The following is a 24,652-nucleotide window of genomic DNA, read 5'->3' as shown; positions in this document are numbered from 1 at the left end:
TGATTTCAACCATCAAGCTTTCGCTTTAAGCAGCTGCATGTTTTGGGATTAATGTGGCTCAGCGGAGCGCTGCTGTCAAAGCACAGAGGGTCTAGGACTGGGGTGGCGGCGGGGAATGAACACTAAGCCACCAGAGAGTTCTCACACGTCCTGGTCTGTGAATCTGAGCCGACTAGCTTGAGGGTGAGCCGTTTCTCTTTGCTTTGGTCTGTACTTTTCTCCATTTTAAAAATGATGTGGGGGGCGGAGGGAAGGAGGGAGGTGTGGAGGGGCCATTTTCCCCAAAGCCTGGGTCCCTCGCTGCGGGGCTGGTTCCCATTGAAGCTGTCGGGATTTGACGACCACAGCTTGAAAAGAAAGCCCTTCAGAAGAGTGACTCGTGAGAAGGCAAAGGAGGGCTTTCGAGAGCAGAGGGTGGCTTGGTCTTGAATGGCGGTTTCAAGTGAGGTTGAACCGAACTTTCGGTGTCCGACGGTGGAGGGGCGGCTTTTGGCCGAATAGGAGGCAAGTGGAGGCGGGGCGGCAATTGACAGGAGGTGGGGCTTCGGGCTAGAAATCAAGAAGGGTCTCAGGAAGGCGGGGCTTCTATTGACAGTGGGTGGGGCTCCCGCCGAATGGGGTGGGGCTTGGGGTAATATTGCCACCAAATGGAGCTCAAGATGACAAGGGGCGTTTCTCGCGATCCAGCGGTGACACTAGGAAGGCGGAGCGCCCAGAGGCGGGGCCACAACTGGCAGAAGGCGAGGCGCCTTCTGGATTGACCTGAATGAAGACCAGGCTTCTGCCAATAGTAGGCGGAGCTATCACCGGCAAGGGAGCGGGGCCGCTTCAAGACCTGGAGAAGGCGGGGCTTCTGTTGACAGAGGGTGGAGCTTCCGTAGACGGGGGCGGGGCTTCTGTTGACAGAGGGGCGGGGCGGCTCCCTACCTCCCGCCGTGCGCCAATCCCGGGGGCAGAGACCTGGGTCGAACCCCAGGGGAGCAGCAGGGTCCCAGGGTAGAGAGCCAGGCGCGGAGCGGGGTGGGGGCGCGCGGAAGGCGCGCGCGCGGGAGGGCCCCGCCTCGGCCGGCTCTTCCCCTCCCCCCTCCCGCCTCCGGTCGGCTGCTGGGGCGCGCGCCTCGCCTCGCACCCCCACCCCCGACTCTGCGCTCCGCCGGGTCCGCCGCGCTGCCGAAGCCGTGAGCCGGCCCACCGAGCGGTTCCGGGTATAGGGTTCACAGGTCAGAGTTGACTCCCTGAAAAGTGCAGCCGGTTTGAAATGCAAGATGGCGGCGGCGGGGCTCTGAGAGGCGCGGCGGCCCCTGCAGGTAGCGGCCCGAGCGGGCTCCGCGACGAGCGGCCCAGGGAGTCCGGGGCTACGGGTGGGAACCAACAGAGCAGAGCTCGCGGCCGGCGAGGCGGGCCGGGAAGGCGAGCGGCACGCGGGCAGGACGGAGGAGGGCGGCCCCGGGGCAGAGCCCCCAGGGGGCTGAGCGCGCTCATCGCGACTGGTGGCAGGACGGACCGGCGCGGGGCGTCCGAGGGGCAAGGACCGGGCCTGCCTGGGCCGGGAGCGCCGTCGGGGGACAGACCCCGAGCTTCCTCTGCGCTCTTGGGGTCTCTGCGGCTGTGGAAGGAGCTGGGGGTGGGCTTTGTAAGGGAAAATCTCAGCCCGCCTCCCTACGAGAGGACTGAGCAACTTGGGATTGTTGATGGGAGTGAGAACCGGGTCTCCTTAGAAGGGGGGCAGGCGCCGCAGGGATGGACTACCCCAGCAGTGTTGAGGATCCTAGGGGAGGGAGATCGGGAGTCCTGACCTGCTGGGGCATGTGGCTTCGTGGGGACTCAGTCTCCCTGAGAGGAGAGATTCTCTTGCTGGAGCTGAGCGCACTGGCATTGGGGTTGGAGCCCCCAAAAACCCTTTGGGGAGAGGCTGTACCCCACTTCAGGGAAGGCTGGGCACCCATTTCAGGGCAAGACTCAGAGTTGAGTCCTTAGCTCTATTATGTTTTGAAGAAGCCCTGGGACTTGAGAAGTTGATGAAAGAGAATGGAAATGTTATCCGTCCCTTTCAGGAGGGAGACTGGGAAGCTGACCAGGGACTACTGCGAGCCTTAGGGCCTGAAGGGAACAAGCTCCTGACCTTTGCGGGGAATGAGAGTCTAGGAAGAAGCTCTGAGAGGAAGGGGGTCAAACGGCAGGAAAGAAGAGCCCTGGGGGATGCCCTTTCCCTGTGTATTTACACCAAAGTTCTAGAGAAAGGGACTTAAAATTCTTTGTTCCAATACATCCCTCCCCGCCTCTCTGTGGGTAACAGTAAGGGAAAAGCAGAACCCCGAGAAGAAAAGGGCTCCGTTGCATATCCTTAGCTTAGGTTAGGGAAGGATCAAACTCTCTGGCAGGGCTTCAGTGAGAGATTCGGGATAGGAGGGATGTGGGGAAGAGATTGGGCAGAGCGGGAATGCCACAGCGCTTTTCTGTCATCTCACCCCAGCTGTAAAAAAAAAGAAAAGGGGCTCATCTTTGCTGGGAGAAAACATGTCTGGAACACTACTGATAGAGAATTTGTATGTAACGTGTTTAAGTTGGGATTCCACGTAACTTGAAGAAGCAGTTCTTTTGGAGAGTGAGAGTTTATCTGAAAAGGGAAAATCACAGAATTGAGAAATAGAGTGGTTCCCAGTGAGGGAGGGAGAAGCAGCTTTATCCCAGGAACAGTGACTATTTGTTGGGTTGGAGTGTTTGTGTGTGCCTGACCTACAGGCACGCACCTTAAGATTCGTTAGTATTGGTCACTGTTTCTCAGTCTTTGTCTGAAAGCTTTAACTTATATTATATGGTGCTGTGTGAACTATCCTTGCTTCTGAAAAATTATCCTGAAAAAGTCGTTTGTTTTTATGCCAGTTGGTGAGGGTGACGGAATTTGGTTTTAACAGGGATATTGACCCTAGCACATTCTTAGATTTAAAAAAAAAATGTCTTGAGTAGCAGTTCTGACTCTTGATTTTAAGCAAAAGAAATAAGTGCTGCCAGAAACAGTAATGTAGTGCTGCTGTAACAGGATGTAAAAGAAAAAAGGGCTTTCATGAGTATTTTTTTCTCTTAGTTTTTCCCCCCTTCCTCTAAGCATTTTAGGGCTAAGCAGACTGATTTTGTGCAAAGTAAGTTGTAAAAAACCTTGGGTCCTTTCATTATAGAATTGATAGTGTTTCATTTATCAGTAACTCTCTTTGTAGAGGAATCTCTTCAGATGGTTTCTTTAGTGATCAGGATTAAAATTAAAAAAATTTAAGACTTGGGTAACTGATGACAGCAATGATTCATAAAGATTTCTTGAACCATTCTAGTATTTTTAAAAGAGCTTTAACATCTTCAATAGAAATGTTTTTAAAAACACCTTTCAAGTATAAACTAGTTTAGAGCTGCACATTTAGAACATTATTATTCATGTGTGCTGTTCTTTGGTTTCCCCAAGGTGCACGTAGGTCTAGTTTTATATTCAGTTCTGAACAGATTAGACTGGGTGAACCAGAAAGGCATTGCTGCCAGATGGTTTCAAAATATGGTAAGGCTGAAAACATAAATGTTCCTGTGCTGGTGAGCTCTCCTTAGTAGACGTCACTCCAATCAAGTGAGTTGATTATTTCACTGGACTGGAGGACAGTTCATGAATGATGTCCAACTATTTCACCTTTAATGATACTTCTAAGTTCTTTTTTTCAATAAATGTGAATTAAGTTTTACAATTCTTTATGTTGTTTTGTTGTTATTGTTTTTTGGGGGGTTTACAATTCTTTTGTTAGTAGGTGAGGTGGCTCACTTTGAAGGTTTTTTTCCCTATTATATTTTACATTGAGAAAGGTGATATTATGACATACTATACATTTTCTTTCTTGTAATGTTAAATTGGCACAAAAATGTGATATTTGGGACCTAGTTTGCTTTCAGTTATTGCTTTATACTTAAACGGAAGTACTCCTAAAATTACTAAAATGATTCCAAGTGTAGCTTAGGAAATAACCTTTTTATGTACATTACAGCATTGTGGATTTGGATTCAAAAGACTTCTTATTTGAATATTAACAGTGTAGAAATTTCAGTGCCTAAGCTAGTTTTTAATCTAATCGTATTCAATGAATTCAGGGAGATGTCCAGAAATATCTATTGCACTGTTTGTAGTAATAGTCAGTATGGCACATTCATTTGTATGTTTAAATTTTTTCTGACTTAAAATCTCTTAAATCATTCTGTGTAATTTCAAAAGTAACTTGAATTACATTTATTTGAAGGGAAAAAACTATGGTACTAGCCTTTAATCCTTAATATTATTGTATCCTGTTGCTCAAATATAGTCATAGTGGTAAGTAACAAGATTTGTATGACTGAAGCTGCTGATTTAGATTACCAATCAGGATATACACATTTGCATTTATGTTTTGTAGATTTGTATTTTATACAGTTAATTTATTTTTAAAGCAAATACTTAGGTAAGTTTTTATGAGGTTGCCAGGTTTTGGTCTTAAAGGGTACTTGATCTTTGCAGTTTATATAATCAGTATCCTGTAATGTATTTAAAAGTTATAAACATGGTCTTATGTATGTTTGGTCTAAACAAATAAGTGATATACTTTGGAAAAAGAAGTATGTGTGAGCAAATTAAGAATGACATTTATTCAAGGGAATCAAAATTGAATAAATCATTTTTTATGCAGGATTTTTGTTTTCAGCTTTGAAATTTAGATTTAAAAATCATATTATCAAAGCTTATCTAAAAAATTAAAACATTAAAGTAGACATATCATATACATATTTATCATTTAAAATAAAATAACTTTGTCATTAAATTTTAGTGATTTAATATTTCTCTTAGTATTTCTGGCTCCCTTTTTCCTCTTCCTAAAGGTCTTTTTTTTTGTTGTGAAGAATGAAAGGACATAGGAGTATTCTGATATTTCTAAGCACTTCACTAATAATTATGTTTTTCTCCTTTACTAAGTTTATTCCCTTTACCTTCAAATGTTGTAAAAAAAAAAAAAAGTTTGTTAAAAATTGGCTGTACTTGTACTATACTTGGCGGGGGGTTGGTGAAAAAAGAACAGTTTCTCTTTATTACTATGATAAGATTATATCAAAAGCTGTTCGTTCTGTGAAACACCCCTTAAATGTGTCATATATTAATGATTCATCTTAAGGCTTAGATCAGAGAAAATATGTGTATGTTGGGGTTGGAGGCATAAATTATGATTGATCAATGTCTACCTGTTAAAGCCAGCTTATTCTAACACTGCTTAATATGCCCAAAGCTATGAAATGGAAAATAAAATTGTTTTGTGGACTTTGAAAGAGTTTATACTGTTTCAGCATTTAGCAAATTATGTGTATGTGTGATGAGAACTCTTAGGATTCAGTCTTTTGACAACTTTCATATACATACAACAGTGTTAATTATATCTATCATGTTGTACAGTATATCCTTAGTACTTACTTAATGGCTCAGCAGGTAAAGAATACGCCTGTAAGGCAGGAGCACAGAAGACAGGGGTTCGATCCCTGAGTCAGGAAGATCCCCTGGAGAAGGAAATGGCAACCCACTCCAGTATTCTTTGCTGGAGAATTCATGGACAGAGGAGCCTGACAGGCTACAGTCCGTGGAGTAGAAAAGAGTAAGACACGACTGAGTACATGGCACATTTTAAAACTGCAAGATTGTAGATTTTGACCACCTTCATCCAATTCCCCTCCCTGAGTTCCCTACCCTGCCTCAACAACCACAAATCTGATCTTTTTTCCTGTGGGTTTGTTTGTTTTTTGAAGTATAACTGACCCAGAACACTATGCCAATCTTAAAATTTAGCAAAATTTAAACAAAGACTTTTTTTGTTGTATAACTTAAAAGTTATTACCCTAAATAAGAGTCAGAAAAAGTCTAATTTGTAGGTATACCATGTGCCAGCAAATTTTCTAAGCACTTTACATGTATTATTCCTTTCAATGCCTACAGCACCCCTATTAAGTAGATAATATCATTAGTCCCATTTTACAGATAAGGGGGCTATGCCACAGAGAGGCTAAGTGGCTTATCCAAGATCACACAGCTGGTAAGTGACAGAACTGGGATTTGAACCCATGCACTCAGATTCCAAACCCCAAATCCTTCATCTTTATGTCCTGTCCATCCTCTCCTGCCAAAATAACCAATCTGTTTTATTACATAATGTATATGGTCAAGATGACTTCTTCAATTTTTGAAGTTTAATCCCAAATTTTAAAAAGATACTTTGAATTAGAGAGGTGTCCTAAAGTAATCCCAGTATCAGAAGCTGAAATAACATCAGGTAAGTATGCTTTTCATCCAGAAATACTGAGGAACTTGTTTGATTCTCTGCTTGCAGTGTGCATGTCTTGGCAGCTCTTCTCAATAGACTCTCGTTCAGTAAAACATCTTGCAATGACTGTGTGATTTAAGAATGGATTCAAATAAGTTATCAATTTCCTATAATATTATTAATAATTCATTTTGGACAATAACCTCCCTACTTTTGGCAGCTGTTTCCTATCCTTTCTTCTAGTTCACATCCTGTAGATGGCTGGCTAAGGAGTGTCCGAACAAGGAGACACCAGGAAATGAAATTGTAGATCCTAGGCTACCAACAGAACAGGATTGCTCCACTGGGCCCACCAAGAAAATGCTCTTTTGCTTTTCATGAAAACAGTGTAACTGTTCAGTCTAAGCTTCAACTTAAGGACTGGTGTGTTTACATAATTTCTTATCTTAAAAGGGCTCTTCATAAAGTTGTGAATCAAAAAGCAGGAATCAAAAAGAAAAGGTACTGAGGGAAATCATCCTACCTAATATTCATTCACTGTGGTTTACAGAACTTTGGGGCTTGAAGAACAATAACAAAAATCTTTCAACTCTTCAAAAGCATGATTTACTGTTGTTTAATATGACAAACAGTGATAGTTTTTATTTAATTCTCCTGATTGGTTTACCTACTCTGAGTAATATACCACAGCATTTTTAGACACAAATCTGAATTTTCAAAGAATGATTTTTAGTTTGTACCATCTAATGTTTCACAATGTGCTGATTGAAAAATCATTTAGCAGTAACTTTCTTGCAAAAACAAACACCAGTCATTGTATCGGATATACCATATGTTTAGGAGTAGGGTACCACTAGTTTATTTAAGTAGTATTGGCTTGTTCCCAGCATTAATGATCCATTCCACTTAATACGTAGTAAATTAGGATACAAATGTAAGCCTAGTGAGGCTTATACATAAACCTATAAACACACAACTTCTCCTACCTCTTAGTTTAACTAAGTTGTCTTTCATAACTTGTGTGGTACTAATTTTTTACAATTCTCAATTTCTTCATCTCAGCTTTCATATTATATCCTGCATATAGTCACATTTTGAAATTTTTTTTCACATTTTGAAAATCTATATTGAAATTGTGACTTGGTTATTTTATAAACCAGTCCATTCTAAAGGAGATCAGTCCTGGGTGTTCTTTGGAAGGAATGATGCTAAAGCTGAAACTCCAGTACTTTGGCCACCTCATGCGAATAGTTGACTCATTGGAAAAGACTCTGATGCTAGGAGGGATTGGGGGCAGGAGGAGAAGGGGACGACAGAGGATGAGATGGCTGGATGGCATCACCGACTCGATGGACGTGAGTTTGAGTGAACTCCGGTAGTTGGTAATGGACAGGGAGGCCTGGCGTGCTGCAATTCATGGGGTCGCAAAGAGTCAGACAGAGCGACTGAACTGGACTGAACTGAAATATATTTTTAAGTTTTCAGTTTCGCATATTTTACTGAGTTTGGCACTTTGATGATTCTTTTAAAATTTCTATGAGGAAATTAATTTTTTAAAATTATATTTACTTTTAAAAAACCAAGGCATAGGCTTAAAGTTTCCTAGTAAGACTGAATCATATCTAGAATAGTAAAGCGATATTACTTTTTTTGTAGGTGATGGCAGATAGGTACTTTGGACCTGTTAGTAATGATGGCCTGAGCTAAACACCTCCTAATCTGAAGGGACACCCTTCCGTGTCAAAGAACAGAATGGGGAGGAGACTGTGGCAGGTATGTGTTGCATCCTTCTGTTGTGGTAAAACTTGGAGACAGAATGTGCTCAGTTAATATAGTGATACTATATTTGGCTAAAGTCTTAAAAGATTTCTTTTAAAAAGCAGCAGATATATTCTTAACTCTTTTTTAAGAAATGTACTTTCAAACTTTAAAAATGTAGGAGTATTGGCTGATTTAATTTGAAAGGAAACAGCATCACACTTCTTAATAAATCTTTGTGGTATATTTAGAAGTGATTTTTCAATTAACATTTGCTGAAATCCATTGTGTATCAGGCACTGGACCTGTGGTAATTACAGTGGTAAACCAGACAAATGAAGGTCAGGAGGGTAGAGACCTTTTGTATGGGGAAATTTATCTAGAAATTTTACTGTTCTTTTTCCATATCCAGGAAAATGCTTCAGGACTTCAAGAACAGTTCCTGAAAACACATTTTCAGTATACAGATCTCTAATAATAGTTAATTACAATGATGAAATTTAAGATATTAATAAATACTTTGATTTAGGTTAAGCATACCACTATTTAAGTATATTTGTACATAATTACTTTTACATTTTACTTACTTGATATAAATTGGCTTTTTGAGAAGCATTAGATTTCATACTGTGCTATTGAAATACTTATACTTTAGTCCAGTTGTTATTGCAGATGATTCCAGAAAGTACTAGGAAAGATTCCATAACTATTAATGTGGTGGTTCACTTTCATTTTTGTGTTTTTTTACGAGTTGATATTGCCAGTATGAATTACTATTATCCTTCAAATTGAATTATTGTATCCTGAGTAAAATAGGTAGCAGTTACTTTATTTTACAAATGGGAAAGATAATGGACAGATGAATGACTTTTCAGCCTTTCAGTGATAAAGTCACTTGGAATCAAGAATAGCATTCTTGTGTTAGACTTCTGTGAAAGATTTAATACACTACCTTGAGAAATGTAGGGGGAAATTACTTTCAGCCTAAAATAACTTTTGGATCATATCCACAAACTTTAATAATAAAGATAAGATATTTCATTATACGACAGGTTTGTGTTTCACCGTCAAATTATGTTACATACTTACCTACATGCCAGCAGAAGGTACACCACCAGGATGTCAGTGGCCTAAAGATCTTTCAAAAAAACATTTTACTCCTCAAATCTGGGGTCAGAGCTTGCCTGGAGAAATCTGTCCAACTTAGAGGCTTTTAATCTTTAGCAGCATTAAAGTCAGCTTTCTCAGGTAGAACAAACAGGTAGAGAGGATAGAGTTTCTAAGCCTCTAAGCTTCAATTAGCATTAGCAAAGGGATCTTCTGAAATTAGATTATCTTTGGCCACAGTTTCTTAGATGTTGTTACTTGGATCACATTTACTCCTGTCTGTATTCACCTCGATACTTGAATTTGTATTATCTTGAGACTATTTTGGCAATTTTATTGAAACTTGTCTCTCAGGTAATGATTCCAGCTTACAGTAATTTTTACAAACTCTTGTGGGTACGAATTTGGGTTGTCAGATTTCTCACTTAATTTTTTTTGAGAACTTGACTATTGTTTCTAAATATTTTAACATTAACGCTTTGAAAAATGCCTCTACTATGTAAAGACCAAAAACAAATTGTAATTAAGAAAAGTATCCTCTTGGATACCTTTTAAAAGTAAAGTGGTAGATATCCTTGTTTTCATTTGGATTCATTATTCTTTGTTCCTACTATTATTTCAGGCATTCTGTGATTTTGGTAGATTTGTAACTTTTAGTTTGAATACAAACACGTAAAAGTAAGTATTTTCAGCTGGCTAAACAGAACTCTGACTCACAGAGGGAGAAGTGAAACTAAATTGAATACAGAGTCCTGAGAGTTCTCAGTGTATGTATGAACACAGATTTCAAAGGATTCTCAGGTTGTATATTTTAGCAGCCTTAAAAACGGTTTATTTAGTTGGTAGTAGGTCAAAACTAACATGATACTTAAAAATTATAATTATCTTCTAAAATCTTCTAAATATTCTTATTTGACCCAGAATTGGCATAAAAAACAAAGTCTGTTTTTCTAAACATAAAATCTTACCAAAATAACATGCTTTTGTGGCTAACTAGGCCAATAAACTGTTAATCATTTAATTTAAAGTACAAGACAGCCAAAATATAGAGGCCTAGAAATTCAGTGTAGCTATGGCCCTGTATAATTATAAAATGTTTTATGACTTTTTTTTTGTGCTAAACATACAGTTCGAAACAATCCATTAACTTTTTAGAGTGTATTACATTGAGAACCTATTTTTAAGTCTCTTTTAAAATATAGAACATCATTATAATGTAGTTTTCTCTTATAGAGAAGTAATGGTTCTAAGTTCAGATTTGCACTTGTCTATCTTTATAAGAAGTATGCCATTTTCTCCTGAATTCCACCACAGAACTAATTATTTGAAATGAATTTATCACCCTTGTTTTGTTTCTAGATAGTCTACAAATTTAGATGTACACTATTCATACATAAAACTGATTTGTTACAATAGAAGTACAGATAAATTGGTAAATATTCATTAAACATCCATTGCTATATTTTAATAAACAGTGTTTTATATGAGAATGTTTTTGAGCATGTTTTAATATTTTAATGACTAAAGTAATTTTGTTTGTAAGGATTTTACCAGTGAAAACGAGCTCAGTTGTTTTGTGTAGCTCCTCAGTAAATGAGTGCTTAATGAAGGAAAATGTATGCTATAATACAAAATATAGATATATTTTAAAGCTTTTTTCCCCCAACAAATATTAATAGGCACTGTGTTTGGCCCTGGGGATATAGTGAAGAGCTAAAGAGACGTTCTTACCGATCACGTAAGAAGAACTACTTTTAGAACTGCCCCAAAGTTTTATACTGTGATGAAATAAATTTTGTTTCCATTAAATGCTTTTCTGCAGGGAAAATTTGATGTAATTCATGAATTAAGAATCATGAATTGATTAAGGAGCATCTGACCTTCAGGAGAAGAGCCAGTACACAGAACCATGGAAATTGGCTTGGCCTAAATCTATTCTCTGGAGACTAGGGGTGCTCTTGCGGACTCTTAGAACCAGTCTGAGTTCTCTACCGTGGGACAGCAGCCCTCCAAAATGTCTGGAATACATCTGAATGATATACATACTCAGAGATTCCTCCTCCTTCTGAAAAAATGTTTAGGTAGCACGTGTTTTGGCTTTAAGTAAATTTTGTTTCCAGCTTGAGACAAATGACCACAAAAATAGTTTAGCCTATTTGCAATTTTAAGGCCTTGAAACTATTGTTTTGTTTTGTTTTTAGAATATTTACTCATTTATTTGGCTGCTCCCAGTCTAGCAGGATCTTTAGTTGTGGCGTGCGGGATCTATTTCCCTGACCAGGGATGGAACCTGGGCCCCCTGTGTTGGGAACATGGAGTCTTAGCCCCTGGAGCACCAGGGAAGTCCCTGCTTGTTGTATTTTGTAATCAAGCAATGTCATACCACTATTAAAGAAAACGTAACTACCACACACACCATGAAAATTTCATCCATAATCTCATGTGAAATTTTCATTTTTTAGTGTTTTCATCTAGCCTTTGTCCACCATGCATACATATTCTCCCATAGTTATTTTATGGTCAGTATGCAGAGTTTGTTCTGATTATTAAAAATTTAACAGTAAATGGATACTTTGCCATATGCTTTACTTTTTTGAATATCATTTTTAATGGCAGTATAATTGATTGATTATTTTTTAACATCTTTCTCTACTGAAAGGTTAACTGAAAATGGTGTTAAAACATAATTATATTTACAGTGCTATATGCATATAGTGCATAGTTTTTTTCTTTTATGGGCAGATTTCACTTTAATTATGTTTTAACTGCAGAGCCACCTAGCTCTTCAGTTGTGCAACTGGACTCTAACCCTCTTTTACAGGTAAATAGTGCAAGGTTTCCCAAATTGATTTTAAGCTGTTTTGAGTTGACCTTCAAAGAGAGGATGAGATGCCTATCAGCTAATAGTGATTTCTATATGGCAGTTTTCCTGTCTCAGCCCCATTACACCGTAATGAGATGTATTGAAACCGCATCATGGCAATTCTTACTCTGTATTTTTACCCCTTTTGCTTTTATATTCAATTCGTGTGCCTTGTCATCTGATTAAGCTGCATGAGAGACAGAAAGAAAGAGAATAATAGTATATAAAAGGTATTTATTCATTCCCCAAATAATTTTCAGGGACTGGAACATAGCATTAATTAGGCACCTACTGTATACTAGTGTGTGGGAAGCATTATTTGATCAGTATCTGAGGTGGGATACCTCTGTTTATTTTCTCCAGGGCAGCCTTCTCTGCTTCTTTTCTAGAAGTCTCCTGTAATGTGCTTATATAGTTCTCAGAACCTCTTCTCATTGCATTGATCATAGTCATTCTAATTGCTTAAGCCTGTTTTCCTTGTTAACAGCTAGAACCTGGCAGACCAGAGACTATCTGTCCTGTTGACTCTTGTAATCCGAGTGCCCAACACAGTGCCTGACACATAGTTGACCTTCAATACATAGTTGGTCAGTGGATTTGTTGAACTGAAGAATCTTGGTTTTATAGATGAGAAAGCTGAGGTTGATACTGGGCAACTTTTCCAGTCACCTAACTACTGAGTACAGAGGAGACTCTAAAACCTGTGGTTTTAGCCTTTACCACAAAGCCTCTGTGAATTTATTCCCTTGGGTGGGTTTCTTCTTCCATGAAGAATGGGAAGACTGTAATGAGGTCCCTGCTTCCCCTCAAATTATGACTATAAAATAAGGACCACGAGGCTGCCTTTATTTGTGCTTTATTTTTAGGTTGTATACATAATAATAGAATTGAGCCATTGAACCAAATCTTGAGGCACTTTTGGAAGTTCTCAATCTCCCTTTAGAAATATGTTAAATAATGTACTGATTATGGTTTTGTTAGCAAAAGATGGGCAGTTTTAGGAGTAAAGAGGAAAGAGTATTTCCCAGGTCTATGTAGTTGCATATAGAAGTAACCCAGGTTGAGACAACTTAGGATACCCAAGATAATCGGATTTTTAGTCTTTTGCATTACTGAGGATTTTTAAAAGCCTTTCTTTTAAGTAACTTATTTATAGTTTTAAAATTATACATTTAATGTAAAATTTTTAATTTAAATTAATTTAATTTATAATTTTAAAATTTCAAATTCCTCAAAACCAATGCTTTCAAAGGGAAAAAGCACAGCTGTATGTATATATCATTAGGTTATAATATATGCATATTTTATTATTTTCATGACTTTAGCAAAAATACTCTGAAAATTGTATATCTGTTTCAGTTCTTACAAACTGACCATTCTGAGCTAGTGAGCTATAAGGAAAAGAAATAAAAGTAACAACTTGGTAGCATATTCCTATATTTATACTAGATAGGATGAAAAGTAAGTTTAACCCAAGAGCTACAGAACCAGAATAATAAAAGTATCTTAGCTCCTCCAGTTTCTCTTCTGTATCTCTTATTAGTAGGGGCTACTCTATTCTATCCCAGGGTGCTCCACGCCTGTCTTTTACAGTGAAACAGCCTAAAAGGACACATTAAATTCACTTTAGGTATCACATTTCATGGCTTAGCACTGCCAAGCTGAGGATTTATGATGAAACTACTTATGTTTTTAAGTCAAAGTCTTCAAACACATCTCAGAACCCATCAGAGGTGAAAGCAGGGGTCCATGGGATGGGATCAGGAGTTAGTTAAGCTTCTCCACTTCTCCAATCAGATAGCTATATTCTTTAATCAGTTTTATACTTGGGCTCCTCATAGAATTTTGTCTGAAGAAAGGGCTTTCTTATAACAAAAAGTTTGAAAACCACCACTTCAAGAAATACAGTCTCAAGAAAAACTCCTCTATTAAGACTTTCAGCTCTTAATATACCCCATCTAAATATCATCTAAGGTTCTAGGAGAATAGCTTACTCCCCTGCCTTTCAGTAGTTCTCCTTCACTGTCAGAAATGTGGGTGGTGCTCATTTGTTACTCTTCCACTTACTTAAGGCTATTTGAGGAAATCCTTGTTTCTAATGAGAAAAAAAATGATCAAAAATAGTAGTGTTCCCTATTAAATTGAATAGGAAAGATAGAATTATCTTAGTTTATAGCACTTAGTTAAGAAATCATTTTAAATCTCAGTGATGGATTTATGTTCCCTTAGAAATCAAAGATTTTTTTATAGAAAAAATGACACTTTTAAAAATTAATTCTTTTTTGGAGTATAAGGCTTCTCTGGTGGCTCAGTGGTGAAGAATCCACTTGCAGTGCAGGAGACAGGAGTTCAATCCCTGGGTTGGGAAGATCCCCTGGAGGAGGATATGGCAATCCACTGCAATATTCTTGCCTGGGAAATGCCATGGACAGAGGAGCCTGGTGGGCTACAGTCCACAGGGTTGTAGGAGAGTCGGATACCACTTAGCAACTAAACAACAATAGTTTCTTCACACTGTTGTGTTAGTTTCTACTATACAGCAAAGTGTATCAGCCATACATATACGTGTATCCCTCTGTTTTGGATTTCTTTCCCATTTAGGTCACCACAGAGTATTGAGTGGAGTTCCCTGTGCTGTATAGTACCCTCTCATTAGCTACATATTTTATACATAATGTCAATAGTGTATATGTGTCAATCCCAGTCTCCCCATCCATCCCACTCCTGCCAACAATGACAGTTTTGAGAGTGGGTTTTGGACTGTTGATATTACTATTATTACTAAACTGATGCTCTTTATTTTGTAATATAGGAAATCAGAGAACAAGAGACAGTCCAACTTTTCGTCTGTTGCTTGGATACATCAAATGGAAATGTAGTATGATTTGAATAATCCTAGTAAGAAGGATCTTAGCACCTTCAAAGGTACAGGATATTCTCTCTTTGGACAGCTCTGTTTCCTTAAAATGTTTCTCCTTTTACTGAGTCATGGAGACCTAGTTTTGCTTTATAATCATTGACATAAACTTTTTCTCCTCAGTTCAGCTAGGACAAGGACTATGTTAGTAAATGAAAATAGTTCCTTTGTGGTTCCTTTGTGGTAGAAAATAACTGATACCATTTATTGTAGTCATTTTCATTTGTTTTAGACTTTAGAAGCACACCAACTTTAACCGATTTAGCATCAAAATTTTAACTATTTTGGGTACAAAAGTATTAAAATGTATTCATATGAAAATATTTCACTTTTTCTTGATGATTCAAGGTTTTCCTTGTGAATTTTAGCTTTGTTCACTATAGTGATGCCTTTAGGGCATTTTGAGTTTTATAGGACTCTTTCTGTTCATTCTGGTTCAGGTTGGAGGTAGCATTTTTGGGGGAGTGGGGAGGGGGACACGCCACTCGGCTTGCAGGATCTTAGTTCCCCACCCAGGGGTTGAACCTAAGCCATGACAGTGAAAGTACTGAATCCTAACCACTAGACCACTAGGGAACCCTATTTCAGGTTAATCAACTTTTAGTGAGTCCTTACTTCCAGGCTTCTTTTCTTTTTTTTTTCAAGTCAAAGATTTTTTATTTACTTATGGCTGCACTGGGTCTTTGTTGCTGCATGCAGGCTTTCTCCAGTTGCAGTGTATGGGCTTTTCATTGCAGTAGCTTCTCCTGCTGTGGAGCATGGGCTCTAGGCGCAAGGGCTTCAGTAGCTGTGGGTCCCGGGCTCTAGAGCACAGGCTCAGTAGTTGTGGTTCTCAGGCTTAGTTGTCCTGTGGTATGTGGGATCTTCCAGGACCAGGGATTGAACCTGTGTCCCCTGCATTGGTAGGCAGGTTCTTTACCACTGAACCACCAGGGAAACCCCTTTTCAGGCTTCTGTATACCAAAGATACAGAAATAAATGAGAAGTCAGTCAAGACAACTCAGCTGAGAGAGCTAGATTGAAGGTATAAAAGGAAACTGACTCCATCCAGAGTTTCAAGAGCTTTGTTATGTCTCAGTAAAGCTATTCCTTTAAAAAAGAAGAAAAAAAATAAAGAGACTGGAGGTTTCACAACAGAAATGCAACATTCCTCTGGTACAATATAGTAAGTGATGGACTAGAAAATAAACCGGAAAGGAGGTTGGCCCAAGCTAAGGGTGATCTCTAGGACAGATCTGAGAGATCATCACACCCAGTGTGTGCACAAAGAAGCGTCCATACACAAGGATTGGCCTGCGTGGGAGTCCCTGGAACAGCGATCATTTGTGCTCTGTGCCTAAGACATAAGGAAATAGGAGTCAGGAGAGAGATGGTAGAAAATTCAGGTTGCAGTCAGGACGTGGAGGGAGCTACATGGGGCCTTAGAAGTTTGAACTTCATTCTTTCAGCATTAGGGACCCATTAGAAGCTTTGAGTCAGGAAACTGATATGATTAGACATGTTTTACAAATTCTGATAGCATTGTGGAGAATGATGAAGATAATATTTCTGAAACCTTGGTCATTAATATTCTACCTTTGCTGCTTTTGCCATACTTGGGCATGCTTTTAGAATGGTAAGACAGACCAGGAGGAAGAACAGGGCATAACTGATGGATTGAATTTCTTATACACTTAGTGGTCATAGTTTTGAGTATCTGTGGCTACTTTTTATAATTTTAAAGTTCCTCCCCTGTTAACAGATTATCATTTCACATTAAGAGTGCCTGCCAAAGGAGACACTTTCTTCCTCTTCCCTTCTGATATATAGCCAGCTGGCTGAAAAATCCAAATACACACAAGCCTGCAGGCTGACCCATCAGGTATAGTACCTGACCATCAGTGAGCTGGCTTGGAGACATCTGTTTTGATCCTCAGAGAAATTTTTTTCTGGTTCTAGTTTTATTCTGCATCTTTACAGCTGAGCTATCCAACTTCACGTAAGTGAAATAGAGCTGTAATTTGTTGAAAAGATCATAACCACTCATTTTAAAACATTTTTTAATTTATCTTAATATAGGTGATTGGAGTTGTGCTTCAAAAATTTCAGCAGTTCTGCAGTATTTTATTTGCCAACCATAAGCTCTTTACTTGATTGCACCATGAAAAAGCTGCTAATGAGACTTGCTGAGCACAAAGACAGACTTGAAGAACCAAAAGCCATTGTTTTCAAATGAAGGATACTGAACAGTTTTAAGCCCCAATGCTTTTTAATCACCACTGAGATTTTCCCCCCATAACATCAGAATGGCAAGCAGGCGAAAGTCTACAACACCCTGCATGGTCCTTGCCAGTGAACAGGATCCAGACCTCGAGTTGGTATCAGATTTGGACGAAGGTCCGCCTGTACTTACACCCATAGAAAACACCAGAACAGAGAGTGTCTCAAGTGATGAAGAAGTTCATGAGTCCGTGGATTCTGACAATCAGCAAAATAAGAAAGTTGAAGGTGGTTATGAATGTAAATACTGTACTTTCCAAACTCCAGATCTAAATATGTTTACTTTTCATGTGGATTCAGAACATCCCAATGTAGTGCTAAATTCATCCTATGTTTGTGTTGAATGCAATTTTCTTACCAAAAGGTATGATGCACTTTCTGAGCATAATCTGAAATATCACCCAGGAGAAGAGAATTTTAAGTTGACTATGGTAAAACGAAATAACCAGACAATCTTTGAACAAACAATAAATGATCTGACTTTTGATGGTAGTTTTGTTAAGGAGGAGAATTCAGAGCAAGCTGAATCTACAGAAGTTTCTTCTTCAGGAATATCTATCAGTAAAACTCCTATCATGAAAATGATGAAAAATAAAGTGGAGAACAAACGGATTACAGTTCATCGTAATTCAGCTGAGGACATTCCAGAAGAGAAAGAGAATGAAATCAAACCAGACCGTGAAGAAACTGTGGAAAATCCAAGCTCTTCGGCTTCTGAATCGAATGCAAGTACTTCTGTTGTAAACAGAATCCACCCACATGCTGCCAGCACGGTTGTGGCCCCGGCAGCAGTTCTTCCTGGGTTAGCACAGGTGATCACAGCAGTATCAGCTCAGCAGAATTCCAGTTTGATTCCCAAAGTCCTAATCCCTGTTAATAGCATTCCTACCTACAATGCTGCATTGGATAACAACCCCCTTTTGCTTAACACCTACAACAAATTCCCTTATCCAACAATGTCAGAGATAACTGTTCTTTCTGCTCAAGCAAAATATACAGAGGAACAGATCAAGATATGGTTTTCAGCCCAACGTCTAAAACACGGTGTTAGCTGGACTCCTGAGGAAGTAGAGGAGGCAAGAAGGAAACAGTTCAACGGAACAGTACACACTGTACCTCAGACCATAACTGTCATTCCCACCCACATCTCCGCGGGGAGTAATGGTTTACCATCCATCTTACAGACATGCCAAATAGTTGGCCAGCCGGGTCTGGTCCTCACACAAGTAGGTGGCACGAACACCTTGCCAGTAACGGCACCTATAGCCTTGACAGTGGCAGGGGTTCCAAATCAAACGAATGTACAGAAAAGTCAGGTCCCCACTACTCAGCCGACCACAGAAACCAAGCCAGCAACAGCAGCAGTCCCATCCGCTCAGCTGGTCAAACACGAAGCCACGTTGGCAAACCCTGATTCGTTTGGCATTCGGGCTAAAAAGACTAAAGAGCAGCTGGCAGAATTAAAAGTCAGCTACCTGAAGAATCAGTTTCCCCATGATGCTGAAATTATCAGACTGATGAAAATCACAGGACTGACCAAAGGAGAGATTAAAAAATGGTTTAGTGACACAAGGTACAACCAGAGAAATTCAAAGAGTAATCAGTGCTTACATCTCAACAATGACTCCTCTGCCACTATCATCATAGACTCAAGCGATGAAACCACAGAATCCCCAGCTGTTGTGACTTCACAGCAGAAACAGTCCTGGAATCCTTTTCCCGACTTTACTCCCCAGAAGTTTAAAGAGAAGACAGCGGAGCAGCTTCGTGCCCTGCAGGCAAGTTTTCTCAACAGCTCTGTACTTACAGAAGAAGAACTAAATAGGTTAAGAGCGCAAACCAAACTCACCAGAAGGGAAATTGATGCTTGGTTTACAGAGAAGAAGAAATCAAAAGCTTTAAAGGAAGAGAAAGTGGAAGTAGAGGAAAGCAATGCAGGTAGTTCCAAAGAAGAAGCTGGAGAAACTTCTCCTGGAGATGAAACTAGTGCACCTAAGTCAGGGAGTACTGGCAAGATATGTAAAAAAACACCCGAGCAGCTGCACATGCTTAAAAGTGCATTTGTCCGAACACAGTGGCCGTCACCAGAAGAGTATGACAAGTTGGCTGAAGAAAGCGGGCTTGCTAGAACAGACATAGTTAGTTGGTTTGGGGACACCCGTTATGCTTGGAAAAATGGAAACTTAAAATGGTACTACTACTATCAAAGCGCCAATTCAAGTAGCATGAATGGTCTGTCTTCTCTTAGGAAAAGGGGGAGAGGGAGACCAAAAGGCAGGGGGAGAGGAAGACCTCGTGGGCGGCCCAGAGGAGGCAAGAGAATGAACAACTGGGACAGGGGGCCGTCCCTCATCAAATTTAAAACTGGAACTGCAATACTTAAGGATTATTACCTGAAGCACAAATTTCTTAATGAGCAAGACCTCGATGAACTTGTTAACAGATCACATATGGGTTATGAGCAGGTCAGAGAATGGTTTGCCGAAAGACAGAGAAGATCGGAGTTAGGTATAGAATTATTTGAGGAAAACGAGGAGGAAGATGAAGTTATTGATGATCAGGAAGAGGAGGAAGAAGAAACAGATGACAGTGACACTTGGGAACCCCCACGACATGTGAAGCGGAAGCTTTCTAAATCAGATGACTGAAATGTAAGTTTTTAATCTGAATGTATATTCACCGACCACATACGTTTAGAACAGCCACCTTATATCTGTCATCTTCACTTTTGACAGTGTTTTTTCTAAAATATTTTCTCTGATGCCCAATAAGAGGGCTAGGTGCCATGAGTGTAGCCCAAGAGATACATGATTATCATTTGTATCCTGATTTTATGTTGATTTTTATATAGAGTTTAATGTTCTCTGAATTATTTATTTTTTATGTGAAATGTATTTTTTTGCTTTGTTTTAAGGGAAAGTTACCCATTCTCCAAGAAGAAAGACTGGTGGCGGGTTGGAGATTAACACATACTAAAGATAACTAAAATGTATATTTTTCTTGCAAGCCTCCTTCACTAAAGCTTCACTTTTTGCTTATTTAAGAAAAGAATTAAAAAATGAAAACTAAAAAGAGGGGGGAAAGTATACTGAAGGAAGGACTTACCACAGGGGTGAGAATTGCTTAGTTTTAGGGAACTAGGTGAAAATGGGTATCTTTTTTAATGTTTTATTGCCCCCAAACTATCAGATTTTTAACTAGAGTTTAAAATGCTTTATGCGTTAAAATTACTCAATATTTTTCTATTAAAAGCCAAAGATCTGTTTTAAGCAATATATAATTTCATATTCACTTAGGTGGCATCTGTCTTTGAAAACCGTGATATAAATTATTTCTGTTGTAGAGATCAGTGGTAAATAACAGATTTGATATTAACTCAGTTGCCTAAAATGTCTTTTCGTTACTTAATATAAAACAAACTTGCCACCAGCAAAAACACATCAGTAAGTTAAAAATATCTCTCTGTAGGCATAAAAGTGCAAGAAAATGTGCTTTATATTTGAAAGGTTTGGCACGTTCCTTGAATCTTAATTCTATTACAGATTGGATTAATTAAAATTTCACTGTAGTTGCAAATCCGATACCTGATTTGGAATTAGAATTCCAATTCTGAATACTTTCAGAATTCAGTAGCATAGTTTGTTTCTTTTCTGCTCTCTGGTTTGGCGTGTTCTAGGATAAGTCTATACTTCTTAAAAAATAGTGCAGTTGTCATGAAGTGTTTTGGTCTGTCCATCAGTAGTCCAAAAGCATCTTGTTGACAAAAATCATTGCAGTATTTTCAAATAGCAGGGGAGGGAAAAAAGACCCTCCTCATATGAACATATTTACTTATTTCCATAGCTTTTTGCATCTCTACCCCATCCTCTACTTTTATGCTCTATTCTGCACAGAATTTCCTTAATTTCCGCACACCTTCCTTCATGGTTTTATTTATTTTAACAGTTATTTATAGAGAGCTTAATAAGTACTAGGCACTATTCTTATTGCTTAGCAGTCTTTTTCCAGATTTTCTTTCATTAATAGTTTTTTTTTTCAGACAGAAAAATGTACATATTTTAGAATGAATCTCATTCCAGGTTTTAGAGCATAAATGTATCCTCATGAGTCACAAGAAGTTAAGCAGTCTTGTATGGCTATATCCTGAAACACCGACCTCCATTTCCTTACGTCAGAAACCTTCAGGACAGGCTTGCTTCTAACACAGATGCAGAAAATATTTTTAACAGGCTTTTTTTATTGCTAAACATAAGAATGTGCACTCAGCCAAGATTACATCAACAGATTTGTTGCTGCAGTGAATTGTTGTTGTTGTGTTGTAGTAACCTCTGCGGTGATTTTGGAAGGAATTAGAATCTTATTCTAAAAATAATGTGAACTTTTTTCTATAGCGTAGTTTGACCTTACTTTTAAGTTTGTGGATGGTTCTTAAGCTATATATGTATATGTTAATGAACACTATGATCAGAAGATTCACACAAAGCCATGGTTTTCAAAAAAGTTGCATAATGTACATTTACCTGACTTTTGTGGTACATACATTGGGATGCCCTGCTTTTAAAATATGCAGAAGTCTAAAACTATAAAACCCATTAATCAGCAAGTTATCATTGGCTTAACAAAATAATTTTTCATCTTATGAAATGATACACCATAAATTTCATTTAAATACTTCTTCATTTAAGTATGGTTTATTTACAAATAAAGGTAACCAAAACCTTTCCAAAATAGTTACAGGAAAAAGTGGTAAATATATACCTCTTTTTTCACAAGTTAGCCCTGTATATAAATAAAAAAGGATATAAGAGTCTTTAGATTTCATAGTCTGTTTATTATAAATATAGTACTTATTTTACTAACCTTATAGTAAATAAGATTTACTATATTTTATATCACATATATTATAATCCTATGAATATCTTTTTATAAATTATTACATGTAGGTGAAAAATGTCTATAAGCAAATCTGGTATATGCAAAACATATACACTGGAGTTGCACAGAAAATCTACTGCATTATATGTTAAGATTCATGTGGCAAGTGATCTCAGGATTACTAAGCGAATACAGAGGATGCATTTTAATGGCTAATTTATATCATTTTTGTTCCTAAAAGTGGAAAATGTTAAAATATGGTTATCTTAAAAAGTTTAGTTTTTTATTATGTTTTTCTTTTATAGCTGCCTAATACGTTGGAGGAGAATCAATTCTTCAACTCCAGATGTCTGATTTACTGTGAATGGCCCAATCTTTGATGACATTGAAAACGTTTGGGGGCATATACAATCTCAAAAAATAGGATCCAATACCCAAAAGAAATGGAATTCAGTGTTGTGCCAAAGTTAAACTACTGCAAATGGCAGAAGTCCTACAATGTACATAGAACACTAATTAAAAAAACAACTTGTAAAAATTCAGATTTTAATACAGTACATTTTTATTCTGATATGATGGAGACATTCTGATTCTTAGACTTTCTGAGGGAGTTTAATGACCACTAGAGCTTGTCCTCATATTTTTTTCAGCTTAATACTGTATGTCTCGTAAGATGGGCCTTATTGCCTGTATTCTTTGATATGTGATTAAGCCTATAGCTTTCAGTGACCAAACATTTTACAGAGTAAAAATTGTTAGGAGCAGGAAAAAGAAAAATCTGATTTATTTCTATGTCTCATTTATCAGGCCCTGCACTAAGATTAAGAGTTGTGCATGGGTTTATATAATTTCAATGTATGTAAAAAACTATTGACACATGTTGGAGCAAAGAGGTTTTGTGGTATCATTGGCGCTTAATGATTGGACCTTTCATTGAACACATTCATGGATACCACTATTACTACTTGTAATACTCCATTACTGTTTTTCATTAGAAACTGAATTAGCTTTTTTTTTTAAACTGAACATAATCAGTACTGAAGAAGGGAAAGAAACTGGCATAGGAATTTCAAGAGGGTTAAACTCTGAAATAAACGTTGTACCAAAAATGTGAAAAGGAATCATGTAGTAAATATTAACTTACTCTTTTCTTACAACCATAGAGAAATCAGAAATGTTTGTACAGGTGTCAGATCAGAGCTTTCAAAAATTATCTTTCGGTGAAATTCTACTTTGTGTAACAGTTTCAGTGAATAAAGAAAAAGAATTCTGAACTGATCAGAATGAGTTAAAACTTAGCTCTTCACTTATGAATTATGGGAGTGTTAACTGTTAACTCTTGCCATTTCAGGAGACTGAAAGTTCCTCCTAACTCATAAACTTTGTAAAGACCGGTGCTGTTCATTCATGTTGAGAAGGATCCTTTTCTTTGTGACTATAGGACCATTTTTCAAAATGTGCTTTCTTCATAGAAGAAATGTTCAGTTTCATTAGCTTTGGATTTTAAGATGTTTTTCTGAATGACCAGATGTAGTGGGCTTGGCCAGTTTATTTTATCTAATTTAATAAATAATAAATATTAAGCTCTTGTTTTTACCTTAATGTTTTGTCAGCTAATGAAAATGTTATGAAAAAGCCTTGACTATGCATGCTGCTTTCATTTTTATAAACTTTTCATTTTTAACTATAGCTTTATTAGTAATTCCAAAATGCTGCAATTTAGCTGATTTCTTCACTCAGACAGCTGGCTTTGTGGGTGGCTTTTTCATACTACTGTTAACTTTTTAAAGAGAAGCAATGTAAAGACTGTAACAATTTAATGCACTAAACTGTTCTTTCTTTTACACGTTTAAAAACTTCTTAAAGCACTCTGTATTATAAAGATTAAATTGCTCCCTTTTTTAAACCATTGCCAATGTGGTCTGAGTTTTGTTTGACAATAATTTTAATGTTTTCAAAATTTGAAATGTCAAGTATTGGAAATGAAACCTCTGAATATATTTATATTATGTCTCCCTTGCAATATGTTACTTTTGTATAGCTGTAAATAACTATTAGTAATTTTCCCCGTCTCTTTTATAGACTTGGCACTTTGCTCTGATGTTTGCTAGCTTTTAAATATATTTATTTGACAGAGCAAAGAACTTTTCTCTCCTGGTTGACTGTGTCCTTGAATACAAAATAAAAAATTAGCAGTGATTAGTAGTTTTCAGTGATTTTTTTCATTTTTTAATGTGGTAAAATATAGTAAAATTTGCCATTATATCCATTTTTAAGTGTACAGTTCAGTGGCATCAATTATCTACACAATGTTGGACAACCATTGCTACTATTTCCAGAACTTTTCATCATCCCAAACAGAACTCTGTAACTGTTAAGCAATAACTTTCCATTGCCCCTCTTCCCATAACCCCTGATAACCTTTAATCTACTTTCTAGATTATTTATGAATTTGCCTATTCTTGATATTTCAAATAAGTGAAGTCATACAATCCTTGTCCTTTTGTGTCTGAATTATTTCATTTAGCATAATGTTTTCTAAGTTCATTTGTATTGTAGCATATATTG

General features: G+C 37.9%; 1 protein-coding gene across 2 annotated transcripts; it reads left to right on the top strand.

Moving 5' to 3' along the window:
- Positions 1–918: 918 nt before the first annotated feature.
- On the top strand, positions 919–24,283 carry ZHX1 (zinc fingers and homeoboxes 1). 2 transcript variants are annotated; one of them, XM_070382436.1, is made up of 5 exons: positions 919–1,307; positions 7,962–8,078; positions 14,846–14,958; positions 17,009–19,860; positions 22,390–24,283. In XM_070382436.1, the coding sequence occupies exon 4, from the start codon at positions 17,236–17,238 to the stop codon at positions 19,855–19,857; it is 2,622 nt and encodes an 873-aa protein (XP_070238537.1). In that variant the 5' UTR covers positions 919–1,307; positions 7,962–8,078; positions 14,846–14,958; positions 17,009–17,235; the 3' UTR covers positions 19,858–19,860; positions 22,390–24,283. The 2 variants fall into 2 exon arrangements, with proteins under 2 accessions (XP_070238537.1, XP_070238536.1); XM_070382435.1 differs by lacking the exon at positions 14,846–14,958.
- The last annotated feature ends 369 nt before the right edge of the window (positions 24,284–24,652 follow it).

Source organism: Bos mutus, chromosome 14, assembly GCF_027580195.1.
Source record: "Bos mutus isolate GX-2022 chromosome 14, NWIPB_WYAK_1.1, whole genome shotgun sequence".
Lineage (NCBI taxonomy): Eukaryota > Metazoa > Chordata > Mammalia > Artiodactyla > Bovidae > Bos > Bos mutus.
This window is presented reverse-complemented; position numbering and strand designations above follow the sequence as displayed.